The sequence below is a fragment of the Larus michahellis genome, chromosome 6 (genome assembly GCF_964199755.1).
Source record: "Larus michahellis chromosome 6, bLarMic1.1, whole genome shotgun sequence".
NCBI classification, from domain to species: Eukaryota; Metazoa; Chordata; class Aves; order Charadriiformes; family Laridae; genus Larus; species Larus michahellis.
Window position 1 is genome coordinate 24,213,925 of NC_133901.1, and position 16,680 is coordinate 24,230,604.

The 16,680-nt window shown below is 34.2% G+C and overlaps 1 protein-coding gene across 3 annotated transcripts in view; it reads left to right on the forward strand.

Annotated features, from left to right (window-relative positions):
- FBXO36 (F-box protein 36) overlaps positions 1–16,680 on the forward strand; it is a 28,234-nt gene that overhangs the window by 5,331 nt on the left and 6,223 nt on the right. For 2 of the 3 annotated variants that reach the window (XM_074590905.1, XM_074590906.1), the window contains exon 2: positions 13,374–13,482. In XM_074590905.1, the coding sequence (XP_074447006.1) occupies positions 13,374–13,482 (109 nt within the window). Of the gene's footprint in view, positions 1–2,947; positions 3,267–13,373; positions 13,483–16,680 lie in introns of those variants that run through there. The other variant, XM_074590904.1, reaches the window with a different exon arrangement.

A 16,680-nucleotide genomic window follows, 5' to 3' on the forward strand; every position in this document is an offset into this window, starting at 1 on the left:
CTCTTTAGCATATGCCTTTCCATCTACCTTTCACTGTACATGTTTTTCAATCACTCTTGAAATGCCAAATTAATATTTGATATGCCAGTTACAATTTAGCAAGGTTTGTCACAAACAACAATAGACATTATCTGTTTTTACAAAACAAGCAATAAATCCTATGAGTTCCAACATTAAACATATCTTGAGACAGCCACACAAATAACCTTTCAAAATAAAATTTCTTATAAATTGTCTAACAGATTATAAGTACAGGTTTTGAAAAGTGCAAGAGAGGAATCCAGATGGTGGGATAGTGTAGAAAAGGTCGTTTGCGCATTTTGGTCAAACAAGGAATATAGACACCCTCCTGTTTCGCCCCCCCCCCCCGCCCCCCGAAAAAAAAGTCTGGTGCTTAATCTGCTTATAGGACAGGCTCATAACTAGAAAGATGAGGCCGGTAACAAAAGAAACGCAATGGGGAAATGATTCACTCAACATGTAATTAATACGAGCATCTGTCACCATTTAATGAATGCAGCACTAATCAGAGGATTTTGTCATGTTAGTAAAATGTTTAGCTACTTACCCGTAAAAGGCAGGCATCGTGTATACAAAACTAATGTAGTTCTGTGCAATATTCCATATGTGATCTGCTCATATAACAGTCAGGATAATTGAATTTTATCAAATATGTAACTGCAGAATTGTATGTTTGTTCAGAGATCAGCAACTGGATTCTCTAACAAATACATACAGGACATCTAGACGAGCAAATAGTGTAGGTAACTAGGCAAACAGTTCTGATGACTGTTCCTGTTCTTCACCCATCATTGCTCCTATTGTTTAGTGTCCACTTCTACATCTTCAATCAGTTTCTGATTAAATCAATATATTCTGAGCACAGTGTATTATTTTGGATACTGAGAACTACAATATTTTCTTAAAAGATCCTGTAAATAATTCTTTTCATTTCAAAAATAAAGTTGTTTTCTGGCTTTTTTAGTTGTAAGTAAAAATTCTGAACCTACAGCACTTAAATCTTAAAAAACATTTTAAAAAATCTCTTTTCAATAAACAGCCTGATTCCATTTCAGATCTCTATAAACCCTAGATTTTTTTTTTTTAAAAAAAAAAGATAACCTTAGCATTGTAAATAAAATTTCAATTTCAGGAGATATTAGTAAGGGATTGTTTTACTGGTTGTGGTCTGGTTGTTTTTCAGTTGTGAGTACCTTCAGGCTCTGTTGAAACCTGCAAGGATAGTTCCTTCCTTTTGAAAAATGGTACTATAAGGTTAACTAAGTGTTGCCTTTGTATCTTGGGCTTGTTTTTAAGTCTTAATGATGACACTTGATATATAACCTTTTTGATTGACAGAAGATGCCTTTTGAAGTGCTTAAGCCAGATGGATTGGGGGGAAAAAATCAACAGATGTTATTATAGTAATTAAGCTGAAATTAATTTCATGTTATACAAAACAATTCTTTGCAAGATAAGTCTGATTTTAAGTAAGGATCTGTGAGAGATGAACCTTTTTCAAAGTCATATTATTTTATTTGCATTGGAAACCTGAAGGATGCCATACTAGTTATTGCCTGGCTGGACCAATTATATTCAAGAGTCTTCTTTGACATTTGAAATGAGAATTTCAGTTCTTCACAAAGAAAAAGAGCACAAAATTTTCTCTAAAGGGGATTTGAAAAAAGATAGTTTTGTTATAAGCTGTATTTATAGGGGGACTTTATCGCATAAAACTAGCAACTTGGTGGTATTGTCTTAAATTAGAATCGTTTCAAGCATAGTTTGATGACTTCAGGAGAAGGAAGCCATTTTGTTCCAGCTCAAGAAATGCTCTGTTATGCTGAAAAAGTGTATTTTCAAAATAACTGAACACTTTCATGATAATGGTATCACACAATATTAAGAAATTATTATCACGAGAATGTTTATTAAGCCTAAAATACATAGGGAAATCTCCTTTGCTTTTTTGTTGTCTCTACTTCAAATATCTAAGTAAACATTAGAACTGCTTAGAAAATAGAAACAGTTTCTTTGGGGAAATAATGCTGTATTGGAAAAAAATGAATATTGTTGTCACGTGTTTCTGTCTGAAGCTAAAATATGTTGGTTTAGCAATGTTGTGGTGTTGTCTTATAGTTTTTATGCCTGATCGTGTCTCTTACTTTTTCCATAATGCACCACCTCTGGATGAATGCAGTTGCTAGGTCTTACCCATCAGGGAACATCTGGGAATTCTTTGGTCATGCTGCAGTATTGAAGATGTAATCCAGCATGAGAATACAACTGACATAGGAAAATTTGGACTTTTAACAACTGAAATGCAATTTATGATATGTTGCTGAAGCAGTGTTGGCACTTCAGGGCTTTCCTTATTGGTGGATTAAGGTTTCTCTTCAGAAGGCATCACATACAGCAATATAAATGGTGGGGTTTTTCCTTCCCAAAAGACTTAATCTCCTGGGTTTTGGGTTGTTGTTTCATTGTTGTTTTTTCCCCACAAACATTACTAAATGCATAACCCTATGAAACATTAATTTATGATTTGAAATTAGAGATATAACCGATATTGAGTCCTTAGGTGGTTATTACATGTGAAGTTCAGTTGTTTGTGAGCCTACAATAATTCAGTACTGTCATGTGGGCTTATAAAATTCCTTTTTCAGTAGTGACTGAGCTGTTATTAGAAGATGCATTGTAATATTCTTGTGTCAATTTCAATTAAGGTATGTTAAAGTTAAGAAAGTAATTTCTTAAATTCTTAAAAACAGAGAACTAACTACTTCTCCATTACCATTATTTACTATTAATCTGGTTTTATGTGTCACTGGTAGCCTAGAGATGAATTTTCTCTTTTGTCTAGGCTGGTTTTTCTCCTCTTGTCCTTAGTATACAGACTGTAGTATTGCACTGAATTGCAATGTTTAAGCTCCCATTTTAAGTTTCATGCATGGCTTTAATACTTGTGGCTTTCTTCAAAGGTATGCTCGATCTAGTTCTCCCTGCCAAAAGTGATTTTCAGGTGATGAAGGTGTAAGAGTTTCTCAAGGTAAGCAATCACCACTGTCTTCTCCTTAAGTAAGTAAATGTTTCCTACTGTACCCGAGTATCTGTTGTTTACATGTTCATTATTATCAGTGCTTGTTCTTCCAGAGAAAGATTTAGTTACATTCTTCACTTGCCTTACTTTAGGTAGTACATCCCCTTATCCCTGTTGCTCTGTCTTGGGAAACGTCAAAAGTAATTCTACTTTTGTGTTACCAAAGGTAAGTTTGTGTTACCAAAGGTAAGTTTGTGTTCCTATCTGTTATCTTGTTTCCCTTCTTCCTGCTTCAAGTTGGGAAAATAAGTATTTCTTCTTTTCTGTTGCCTTTATTAACCAAGAGCAATTTTCCTTATTTCGTTTTCCACATACACAGCAGCATTCATCATGAAGAACCATCAGATACATTTACTTGACTAGGTGTACCATATATTTATAGTTTGTTCATTTATCAAAAATCAATTAAATGCACTCCATAATGTGTTCAAGGGAAGGAAGGAAGAAAGAAAGAAGAGTAGAAGGCAATGCTAGAAAAGGATCAGGATTTTTATCTTAAGGTGTGGTAGGCTACGAGAACTCTTATCTGAAGGTGCACCAGTGTAATTTAAAATTTGTTTTTAAACAAACTTGCTAAAGCTGGTCCAAACTCCTCTATGATGCTTACTATAAAGATTTACTTGATTTTGATTGGGTATAAACTAAATCAATTTGTGTTAAGCTGAAATAAGCCTAAATTAAACCAAAGTAAAAGTGCCTGGAGCTTTTGGATGGACTTCACTAAATTAGATTAAAATTGTGCACTGGGTGCAACCAGTGTAAATGTAGTAACTAGAAGAAAGAACACTAGTGCACAGTAAAATTATCAAAATCATGTGTTGAAAAAGGCAAAATGATATTGTAGAAGCAGAAGCCTAGGAGCATGTCTGAATCTAGAGTTCTAAATAACACAAGAGGATGATAGTGAACAATAAAGTGAAAGGAATGATAACAGATGGGGACTGCAGGCAAGAGAAGCTGTGTACCTGGAAAGCATCAAAAGAGCAAGCAGATACTTGTGACAGAAAATGCAATGTGTGTATTTAATATACATGCACATCAAGTTATGACAACTGATAATGAAAGGATAGATTTCAGCACTTGCTAAGTTGGTGCTACAGCTGAATTGTGTAGTTTTTCCCTCCTATGCAGTTTACCGAAACATACAGGTAACAAGTGTTAAGTTTGATGTAAAACAAGTAATTAAAATTGGACTGGACAAAACTAGTCTTTGAAGAATCAGAAAGGAAAAAAAAAACAAACAAACTTTTCAGAGAGCATGCTACCTGTAGTACTGAGTTGATAACTGATAGTGAAAAAGGGCACACTTGTTCACGACAGCTTTTTCTGAAAAGTGGAGACACAGGTAGGAATTGAGTATATCAGAATACCTGCACAATGTGATGGATTCTTTAGTGTTCCTGTCATTTGATCAGGTGGAATTAAAGCTGTAAATAGACAGCAAGGGAACTTTGAAAAACACATTGAGAGTGTTAGTCTGTTCTTAAAAACTGTGATGAGATTTTAGGGGCCAGCACAATAGACATTTCTCCAAATTTACAGTAAGAGATGTCAGCGCTGAAAATGAGCTGACCACATAAGAACATAGGAAAACAGTTTTCAGCAGATATTAGATTAGACTGGTTGCAGATGTATACAAATCAGGATGATAAGAAGTATCCAAGGAGGGACTAAGACTTCATCTGCAATAAGAAGGATTGCCAGTTATATGCACAAACCCTGCTAAAGGAGACATTGATTCCCTAGAAAAGGACTTTTCATTGTAACACTGCTGTACTTAGGACTTTTTATACACATAGGAGAGAGTCTGACTGTTCTGTTGGGTTTTTTTTACTGTAATGAAGGAAAAAAAAGGAGGAAAAAACCCAAACGTGGTGGGGGAGAACCACAGAAGAAATTTAAAGCATTGACTAGACCTCAAATTGTAACAAGGAGACCTTGACACTGAAGCAGGGAGGACAAAACTAGAAGAAATGGTTTCAAGTGAAACCTGTCAGTATCTTATCCATCTAGAAAGGAATGTTATGTCTTGCACTTAGCTAGCATCCTTTGTTCTGTTAAATAGTGGAATAATCTCTTTGTGGCGGTCTTATCTAGGTCTGCCTGTTTAATCACGTTAATAAATGGCAAGTATCATGCTCATAATTGAAGACTCTGATCCTCAAGAGTAATTTTTTATTCCCTCTGATAGCGTTGCTTTCCCCTCAGCACATACCCCCCTCCCTTCTGCATTGTCTCTCACTCTTCTGCTCTAGTATTGTTTTCTCTGATCTGTGTACACAAGCCTCTATAAAGCTAGAAGTTAGCCTCCAAAGCACCTGTGCTGTAAGCATCTGCGATAGAGATCTTTAGCTTTTTTTTTTCTTATTTTCTTGCCTTTTTTATTTTCCCCTGCAAGCTCTGGGAAAACCAAAGAGGAAAGATGCTAATATAGGAATAAACCAGGTATGTAACTGAGAGGAAGCAGATTTCTTTCTCAAACAGAACTACTGCATTCCCCAAAGGAAAAGACAGTTCTTTTTTCCAAGCTTTTTATTCTATCTTCCTCCTGTATTTTACTAAAATGCTTTTCAGATGCTTTAAGTGGAAGCCTTTGGTCGTCATGCACACACACGCATGCAGAGCTTAATTTTTAAGGGCATTATAAATGTTCTAGTTTTAACTCAAGTGTATTCTATATAGTTCAATAAACTGAAGAGTTTTATTACATGTGAAGTATATTGAGTATATCAAGAATAAGAAATACCAGTGAACTATGAAGATGAACATTTAATCTAGATAAATGAGTCTTCTCTTTAAATTGCTGCTAACTTACAAGAACTACTTTTCTTATGCAAACATGAACATCCATATTTATGTACACTTGTGTTTATTGATTACTATCTAAAACTTTAGAGTGCTGATTTTTTTTTTTTAATAGAAACCTGTTATAAATGGCAAAAGGCACAAATATATACAAGTAACTACTGATACTAATTAATTAGTCAGAGGACAGGTGGGACATTGTCCCTGAGTAGCTGGTCAGAAAGTAAAAGAATATTTAAGAAGTGACTGTATAGTAGCAATAAAAACTTGCCTGCTCACTAGTCTGGCACAGTTGGAGACTTACCTCAATTGGTGGACGTATTAAGTCTTTCTATTGATGTAGTGTAATTAGGAGGGAGAGTGGTCTTGCTGGTTAGATTGTTTAACTTACTGTATTTTATCCCCTTCAGTTACAACTATTTTCACAGCAATATCCATTGGGAAAAGCAGAGTTAAATATTTCCATATTGATTTATTTTAGTGTCTTTCCACCCGTCTTATACAATATTGGTTTTTGTCTGAACACCTTACAAGATTCACCAGTATGTCCATCAAAACATAATTCATTTTTTAAATTCTGTAATAGCAGAATGATCAGGTTAAGGAGATGGATCTAAAACCACAATGTGTTATAAGGAGTCTTCTATTATTCTGGTTTTCGTCGGTAATTGATAAAATTATTTAATCAGATATGAGCGTTAATCACTTTCAGGATAGTACCAGTGAAATTGTATGATGTGAAGCTAATGGTTTAGTGCAAACGGTATTTTCTTTTGCTTTATCTAAAGTGTTTAGATAAATATTTTAGCAGTAGTTTTGGAGCATGTTGTTCTTATTAAACTATTCATGTTTATGATCTTAAAGCCCAATTACCAAATTAAGCTGGTTTTCTGTTGTTACTTGGAAGATAAAGATGGAAGATACCCATCTTCAATAGCAATGAATGATTGCAATTGCTTTTCATCTCTGATGTTTATTAAAGTAACCCAAAATCTCCAAAATAAGGCAGACTTAAAAACACATATTAAGAGTTTTGATTTTAAATCTCACTCTTAAATGGAATAAGGAAGCTGGAAATAACTGGTTTTCATGATGGATGGTGAATTCCTTGTGAATTCTTCTTTTTACACTCTAGGTCAAGCTAAACACTGTGATCCTCTGCTGGCTCTTCTCCATGTTCTTATATTTACAAAGGACTGAAATAGCCAGCTGAGCATTTACCTTGTCTATACATGTTATAGAAACATGGTTGGGCAAAAGTCAGGATTTTCAGGTAAGTGTCCTCAGGTGATCATACTTGCCAAAGAGCTCCATGCAACATAATAGTAGGGCTCTGCAAAATCAAGTAGTAAGCCACAAAAGAGAAATCTCAGTGTTCACAGATTGAGATGCTGATGGAATTACATAAAAGTGGCAAAAGATGCCTCTCTGCTTGCAGGGCTTATGTCCTGCTACAAAAAAAAACCCCGCTTACTGCAAGGAATAGATATGAAAGAGCTTCTTGATTTTTGGGCAGCCATCATTAACTAACTTAAACATGAGAGTGACTGCCATTTTCTTTTGTGTAGAGACAGTGAGGAAATTATTAGAAAAAAAGTTGATTTGTAACTGTGCCAAGATCTTGGTATGAATACTTGGTAATATTTGTTAAATGTTGTCTCTGTAACTATTGATTTCTTTACTGTTTCACAACATCCTGTGAGACACCTATATGTTGCTTGTTACGCTGTATGAAGGCACAGTGGGAATATTTATTTAAACAAAGGATATCTTTTCATTGTCGAGAATCTAACTGGTTTTGGAGGCAGCAGGAAAAAAGGGAGACTTAACAGGTTCTTCAGTTCCACAAGATCTGCATTCTTGCTTTTAAGTTAATCACAGTATGCCATTAGTAGCCTTACATGAAACAATTGCCCATGTGTGTTACTGTTCTTCAACAGCTTATCCCACAGGGATCAAAATAGCATTTGCTTTCACTTCATCAGTGTCAGTGCATAAGGATAGTTTCACTCAAGCTCTTTATAAAGTTATTTAACATTTTATTTTAGTTCTTTTGCAAATGCTTGTGCATGGTTGGTGCTACTTGGTTCCATAGTTTAGATACGGTTGCCTCTTCTTGGTGAAAAGTGAGTAAAATTTTAAGGTACCTATTTTGCATTTTTCAAAGTGACCTAGAAGCCTAAGCTTCATTCACTTGCAAAATGAGCATAGCTCTGTCTAAGCCTAAAGATTTCTATTGTCCTATTCAAATTTTCCTTTATTATTTATGCAGTCAAAGCTGTAGTGGGGATGTAGCTGCAACAGCATGAAAAAGTTTACAGTGCTGTAGTACCAGCTTCTTAATTAGATGCATCTATGTTAGAATAAGAGTAGGAGAATCTATGACAGGAGGAATGCTTTTCCATAAGTAAAATTGCATCTACACTAACAGGGACTGGAAAGATGAAGGAAGCGGGTGAGCTGGTAGTTTTCACTGTGCAAATAATTTCAGAATTAAATATATCTATCTAGTGAAGGCTTCTTTGACTTCTTTGTGGCTTGGAAATTGAGCTTAGGTTTACAAACTCTTAGGCAACATATTAGCTGATACTGGCTTCAAGCGATCAATTAACCGTGAGATATTTAGGTATACAGATCATAGCTTCAGAAACATCTGTCTTACAGTTCTCTCCCGGAAGATGTTTCAGTAATGCTGATAGTTATTCCACTTTTATTTTGTGAAGATTTATGTGGGGGTGAAATGGATGGTTTCTATACTGAGGTGCATGAAAATTGAATGTTTTCATTTGAAATCGTAGCAAAAATGCAACAATATTCTGCAGGAGAAAATGAGATAAAATGAAGGATAGAAACATTTGAATACTGAAATATTGAAATCAAATAGTAAGGCAGCATAAATTTTTATAGTCTCCTCCAATTCACAAAACTCAGCCAAAAGCAGAGATTTTTATTTTTTTTCTAATCTGTGGAAAAGTAATAGAATATGGGATAAAACAGCCTGGGAGAAGGGATTTAGTAAAGGTAAACTCACTAAGACTAAGTGAGAATGTGACTGCTTTTTTCAGTAGAGACACAATGGCTCCTTCACTGCACAGAGGAATGAGAGCTTGGACTGCAGTGACAAATCCAAGGCCAAAAAGAAAGACTGGGGATTTAAACTGTTCACCTGGGACAGAGGAAAATATTTGAATCTAGATCTCCTAAATCTCAGAAAGCACTAATTTCTAGATTCTGGAGTCACCTTCCTTCTCCAATGAATGTTTTAACTATTTAAAGTACAACAATTTAAAGAAAAATAGGGGAGATTCATCTCCAAATAACCTGTAATCTGAGAAATTATATTTTGAGTTACTAGTTTTAAGCAAAGCAGAAAGCTGAGTCTGGAGAAGTTTGAAATCCTAAAAATGTATATTGGAGAAGGAAGCAGTTTCTCATATATGCCTTTATAACAGGGCTTCACAATTCACGCTGTCTATCTCCAGCTTCTCCCAGAGGTTTCTCATTATACAGCATGAGGCTGTCATGTGACACTTGTCTCTACTTCTGTAACTTCCAAATAGATTAAATTAAGGGAAGGTTGAGCCCAGCATCCTTAATAGGTGGCTCACCACATGACGAACTTCAAATATTATTTTTTTATACAATGTAAATAGTACTATGCTTCTGGTAATCTACAGTCCAGATTAATTTTGACAATAGATACTTCCAAAATAGTTTATTCATTGCTAATTTTCACTTAAGTATTTTAGTTGTTTTATTTGTTTAAAAAATTTCAATGACTTTTTATTTGAAGCCTTGGCTGGTTGTTGCTGTTTAGATTTGGTTCTGATCATCCTTTCCTCTTCTCTCTTTTCACACAAAAAAATGCTAATGGAGTAAGCAACATGGTGGTGAATTGCTTTAACACTTGCACCTCCAAATAACGTCGAGAATTAAATGTGCCCATGGTAACCACGATGCACTTATAATACTTTACATTCTTCATCTTTTTAATCTATGCAAAAAGCATAGGTATTACAAAATCTATGCAATATTTTTCTTTGGAATACCATGTGCTAACAAATTACCAAGGTAACTGGAGTTTGTCCTGGGTATTTGTATGTAAGGAAGTTTCTAAATGGAATAGTGCTATTGTCAGTTTGTTCCATTTTAAATCAAAGAATAATGTTTAGAAAATACACGGTGGGGTTTAATATAATTACTTGAATATTTTACTTTTCCCTTGCCTCTGCATGTTGGCCTGATCTTCCCATTCTAGCAGATAATTCTGTTGCAGTGTGCTTCCTGGTGTAACAGTTAAGAAGAGAAGACATTATTGAAATATGTATTTCTGTAATTTTTGAAGTTTTTGAAGTTAGTGTTAAAATGCTTTGGAATTTATAATTGTACAACAATGGTACAAGAAAGTAAATTTTTATAACCAAGTTAAAACACATACCATGTTAAAACATATACTGTAATTGCTTTAAAAATAGGACAGAAGTATTTCATTTGTAGAGTATTCGCTTAGTGTTCCATTTTAGGATTAGTTGGATTTTATGAAGATAAAATCTTATTCAAGAGTCTATGTACACATATGCACGCTCAAGTGTTTGAATTAAATATGTTCTTGTACATCTGTTTCTACATAAACTTATATTACGGATAAATACACTCATACACACAAAATACTAAACGAAAAATATATGGAATGCTTACTGTGAAAAGTTTGTATTGCTTACACCAGTACAGAATTTGGGCGAGCATCTGCTATCTGTATATACTGAATTTTACTGTACTTTATATGCCAGACTGAAAAGTATTTATTAATACATTTTATAACAGATCACCACACATTGTAACCTGTTGTGCAATATAGTTCTGCTTTTTTAAGAATTAGACTTCTAAATTCGTGTATAGTTAAATCTATAAGGTTATACGTAAAATTGTTCTGAAGAATGTTGTTAGGTATTAAAGTTCAAAAGTTGAAAAGCAACAGTCATTGTTAATAATTTTTGGTAAGTGATTTTGGAGGAAGGTGGCCATTTTCTCTTTCAGTTACACTTGGCGTTTCCATTTGTTGTTGTTGTTGGTTTTGAGCAATGTCACTTCCTGCAATAACATGAAAAGGCCAAGACAAAGCATATTAACCAGGTTTCTTTTCTCCTTTAACAATGATCTTTTTCCCTTATAATATACTGTATTCTGTCATACCATTTTGAAGGGTGTGCAAGGTGAGGAACATGTAGGAAGATGTCTTTTCTTTCTCCATTTGCCTATCAGTTTTGTTCTGACTTTATTTTCACCTCGCGTTTTCCACAAATAAGAATGGAAGTAGCTTTACGTGCTGATTCTCCCTACATTGCTAGAGAGAAAAAGAGCTTTTGCAAATACAGTACAGCATTCACTGTCCCATTATCCCCATGGTGGGCTACAAGCATCCGAGTTCTAAAGCCTTCCCAGGTAGTAAGATCATCACTGCAACAGAATGACAAGTGATTTATAATCTCTTTTGCACTGAATCCTCGTATTACCACTAGTGTATTAGGTGGTCTTATTTTAGCAACATGGTGGTCTGTACTGTGCATGTACAATACAAAAATGTTGACTCTGCTATTATAAAATGTTTCAGTGGTGTAGTTTATTTTTCATATATTAAATTCTAGAATACAGATTGGGTGAATGGGGTTTTTACCCCTTCAAAGAAGCAACTGTTTCACTGCAGAGGAATAAAGACTCCGTGTATCATTGTAAAATAGGATGAACTTATGTAACTGAGTAGGATGTTTTTTCTTTTATTCCCATAGTGAGAGTTATTTTACAGAGTATTGCAGATATGTCTGGGAGTTAATTGAAGCTATTTTGCATGTATGCTACCAGAAATATGGTTTAGTAATTCCGATTACCCTCTGTAATGACATATTAGCCACAATAAACATCAAAGTGAAAAATTTTAGCTGACTATGTTTGACATTCAAATGTAGGTGTTAAGCCTTTATTCAGACTTATTTGCTATTATTGTATATGAGATATCAACAGGATAAAAGCAAGACTTGAAAAATATAGAAATGATTGGTGTGGGCTTGCCTTAGCAGATTGTCTGGAATCTGAGCTTTAATTTGAAAATTAATGATGAAAGTGAATGAAACTTATTTGGAATTACAAATACTTAATTCTTCTCAACTTAAAAATCTACCTTTTGGCACTGAAATATCGGAGAGATCTAAAGTTAAGTTTCATGTTGAGAGATATAAACCACTTTTGTCAGATCTAAGATTTGTCATGGTAAATTTAACCCTGTGTTCTTCAGTCAGTGCATGTGAGTAGTCTTCTATGGCTTATTGACAGTTAACTCAAGACTTGCCTTTAATTTTCCTTTTCTACAGTAGAAAAAATAAGAATCTATGGAGTGGATTTCGTATATACAAGAGTGTGTGTTTATAAATGCACACTTCACTAATATTTTAATTTCTCAGTTTTATTGCTCAGTGTGTCAGGAATCCACCTATACATATAACAACTTAAAATGCTCACTTTTCTCAATGAAATGGAAGGAAATAAACCAGACTAATATTAGTAAGATTACAAGATATTTTTTTTTTTACCTTGCCTACAACAGCAACTGAATCCTACTTTTGGCTTGGAATGTGATCTTTGCTAACAACTTGTGTGAAGTAAGAGATGTGATTACAACTTTCCTCTCCTGTAGACCCAGCTTTGACAGCAACAAAAGTCAATATTAAAAACTGACACACTGTTCAAGCACATAACTAGTGTTTTAAGAGAACTCTGGGAAAATTACTGGTAGCCAGGGCCACTAGTTGTCCATCATTTCATAGCTCCATAATTTACTATTCATGTTAATCTTTTGTCTCAGTTGAATGCTTTGTAATGTGGGCTTTCTTTTTTTTTTCTGACTCTGAAAATGTGAGTTGAACATGTACTTCTGGAAAGCTTTTTCCAGAGTTTTCAGACAGTGTAGGTGCTGAGCTTTGAACCGTCCTATTAGTTTTTATTTTAACAAAACATTAAAATGACAGTTGAACTTATAAGACTGCCACTTTTGAATGCCTGAGCAGTTGAATGGGTTTTTCTACTTAACCACATAATGTAATGCCTGATGAATTGTGTTTCTGCGACTAAATTAAAAACAAAAAGAGAATGTTTATAGTTTTGCAAGTGGAGATGTCATTAAACATGCTTTAATTTCTATCAGCAATTTGCAGGCAGGGGTTGGGAACTCTTTATTTGTATATAAAAACATTTCACACTTGTCTAGGTGCATTAGGAGATGTTTATTGTCCTTTGAAGCGTGTTGTAGGGCAGCTGGTAATGTAACTGTGGTCTGATTTTTTTATGATAACTTTGTTTTGGGAATAGTAGTAATATTTACACAACCAGAATCCTAAATCTTACCGATGTATTTATCTCATGGTACTTGGTACTTATTTCTTCTTCCTTTTTTCTTTTTCTTCTTCCACAATTGTAGGTAATTTTCAGGTGGTGGAAAATCTCACTTAGGAATAAATTTCGTGAATCAAGACCTGGAGAAATTAAGGAATCCTGGGAGGATTTTTTGGATGATTCATCTCTTCATAGTAAGATGACAATAATTACAAATTTGCTGTGGCATATAATGGAATAATCTACGATATTGATCTGTAGTAACTTTCATGAAAGATGTGATTGCTTTGACTAACAGGCTTTTTTTGTACGAATTTATTAATATAAATTGGTATATGAATACTGGAAAAAACAAAAAACATGACAGTAAATGTAAATATAGGATAAATCCCAGCAACATTGATGCTTTCATTATAAGACAATGACAGAAGTATTAGCAACAGTTACAGATGGGACTTTATATTTATCCTATTTTTATGATGAACTTGAAAGTTGTCATTTCCAAATGAAGTCCTGTTTTCTTTATCAACAACTTTGGGAGACATTATCTTATTTACACCTAGGCAGAGGAGGTCTACTTTCCTAAGAAGTATATGAATCTCAGGTGGTAGGGGAGAGGCTAAAACTTTCCTCAAGAGAATATATCTGTTTCAAGAGTAAACTTGAGTGTATCTTCATATAGGGTCTGAAATAAGACCAACGCATATTTCCTATGCATTTCTTATTAAAATCTAACACTTCTTACAGCACAATTGAGATTTTTTTTTTTTTTAGCCTTGGTGAGTTAACGTGGTCTGCATTTCTATGTTCAGGTTTGTGTTTCTGATCCCCATTATAACTTTTGCAACTGGCCAGTTTGAAATTAATTTGATTGAAATAATAACACTTCCTTAGGCAGTTGGGTAGGGAGACGGCAAGTGACTGCTGTTAGTGCTCCATTGATGGAAAGACTGCACATTCTGAGCTCACGTGTCTGGAAAAAGTTTCAATCAGCACTTGCAGTCTGTAACAAAACAAATCTTTAATTCCAGTTATTACTACTTGTTTTGACTAGAAGGGGAATGAATGTATCATGAACCAATAGAAAATGGACTGCCTCTTGAATTTGGCTAGTGCTCAGGGAGTCTTTAAATATGCTCTGCTTGTTTGCAGTGGGTGTTTATAATCGCTCCATTAGTTGAGGCAGAGTTGCACCACACTTTAATTTGACAAAATTGATTATCATTTTTTATAAACTTGAGCTTTCAAAGAAGTAGTTTTCTATATGTTTTTTGCCAAGAATTACATAGAACTTCTTATAGCTGAACTTTAGCAATAGGTTTTAGTGTTCTTATTCTCAAAATTTATATTTTTTTATTTACCTCATAAAAGTGGATTTGATATGTGAACATATATTAGTGAAGGTTTTAACGTGTGGCATTTGTTATTCATAAAATGCCACAATAAAACATCTATTTTACATTACCTGGGTACGATGATTCAAATAGTTAAATTATTGTTAACACGCAGTTTTCTGCTGTTATCCTGTGTGTTTTCAGTAGGTTACAAATAAGATTTGCATGCTTTTTCTTGAAAAGTGTTATTGGCGGTTCAGAGGTTTTCTATCCCATAGGAAGTATCGAAAGCCACAGTTGTCATTCTTTCCTAACATTCAGTTATTTCTTTCTCCTTCTAAAATTAACTTTAAAATCATACCTGGGATTTTCCCTCTGTTTTTTAAGTAAAATTTTAATATAAAAGAGCAGTGTTTTGTTTTCAGAAAAATGCTAACATAAATAGAAGTTACTAAGATAAATATAAATTACTATGTTTGTGAGAAGTTATATTGTTATATTGATATTATTTCTGTCCATAGCTCTTGGTGTTCCACACAATCAGATGTTTTTACACCTCCTTCTCACCTCCAGCTAAGAGGAGCTTTGCTGCTGTTCTTCTAAGTATTCACAGATCATTTTTTTTTTTCCAATACTCCACAAATATATATACTGGAATAATATTCCGGTTATCCTTACTGAATTTTTTGCCAAATGAGCGTTCAAATAAAAGACACCTCACCAGACCATGATTTGCTGCTAAATATTTGTACTGTCCTACCAGCAAAATGTTTATCTGTTGTATATTGTATGTTTATCCTATGTGTGTTGTATGTATATGTATCTTTCCTTTTTTGGACAGTGAATTGAGGTATCGTTGGTCTCTTTTCATAATCTCGACAGAGCCAAGAGGGAGGAGTAAGATTTTGTATATAGCTAGATTTTTATTATGGTTTTGTAAAGATGAAAAATTAATTTATGATAGTGTAGGGCAAGAGAAGAGAAGTCTATTTACATTGGATGAGTGAACAAATAGTACAAGTCTTCAAGTAGAATCCAGCACCCATAGGATGAAAATTTCACAGAAAGCCTGAAGTCCAATATACTTTCATAGTTAGTTCATCATTAGCTGCAGATGCAATTATAAAGCAAGATAAATGCAGCTAAATATACTTTAAAATAGCCAAACCAGGTCACATTATTATGTCTAGAAATAAACAATTTTCAAGAAAAACTCAAGAAGCGGCAAATGTTCATGTGGTAGCCTGCTTAATCATTCAACATGAAATAGATGCACACTACAAACATTATCATTGTCATTCCTAGTATGCAAAGATTTGGATCATTCTTGCGTATGAGCTTGAATTAGATCAGCCAGACAATTTTTAGTTGACTGTGTATATCATTCCTGTACTTGCATACGGAATTTGAGGAAAATTACCAACTATATAGAACTGAGATGCTTGGAAAGCAAGTGAGAACCAACACTTGCATTATGATATAGCAACAGGAAAGAAAGCTTGAACTGTATTGGGCCATCTACCCAAAGACATGAAGGAAGATAAGGTGATAGCTTCCTTCTGCGTAATTGCCTTAGGAATATTTTGAACGAAAAGAGACGAAAAAAAATCTTAATGTCTTAATAGTGAAATCTTGTAATGTGGAAAGCTCTTTCAAATGTGTTCACAAAAGCTTGCGTTTTGTAACTCATCCTACAAAATATTTTGGAGAGAAAACTGCTGCATCAAAGTTGGATTTACTTACTGCCTAGAGTCAGTGTAGTTTCAGCTTCCAAAATTCTGTTTCTCTCTCGTTTTATGACTTTAACATACATGAGAAGTTAGACCCTAGTTGGTTAAAAAAAAAAATAAAAATCCCCAAAACAACAACAACAACAACCACCCCCCCGCCCCACTTTGGATGCATTAGAATAATTTCATAATACAAAAAATAGTAATTCTGCTTTACATTTAAATTTTGATCCCTGTGTCCCTGAATGAAAAGGATGGGGCGGGGGGGAAGTCCTTTACAAATCTGGATGACTGCATTCATGTCATCAGATCTTGGGAAAAAACATGC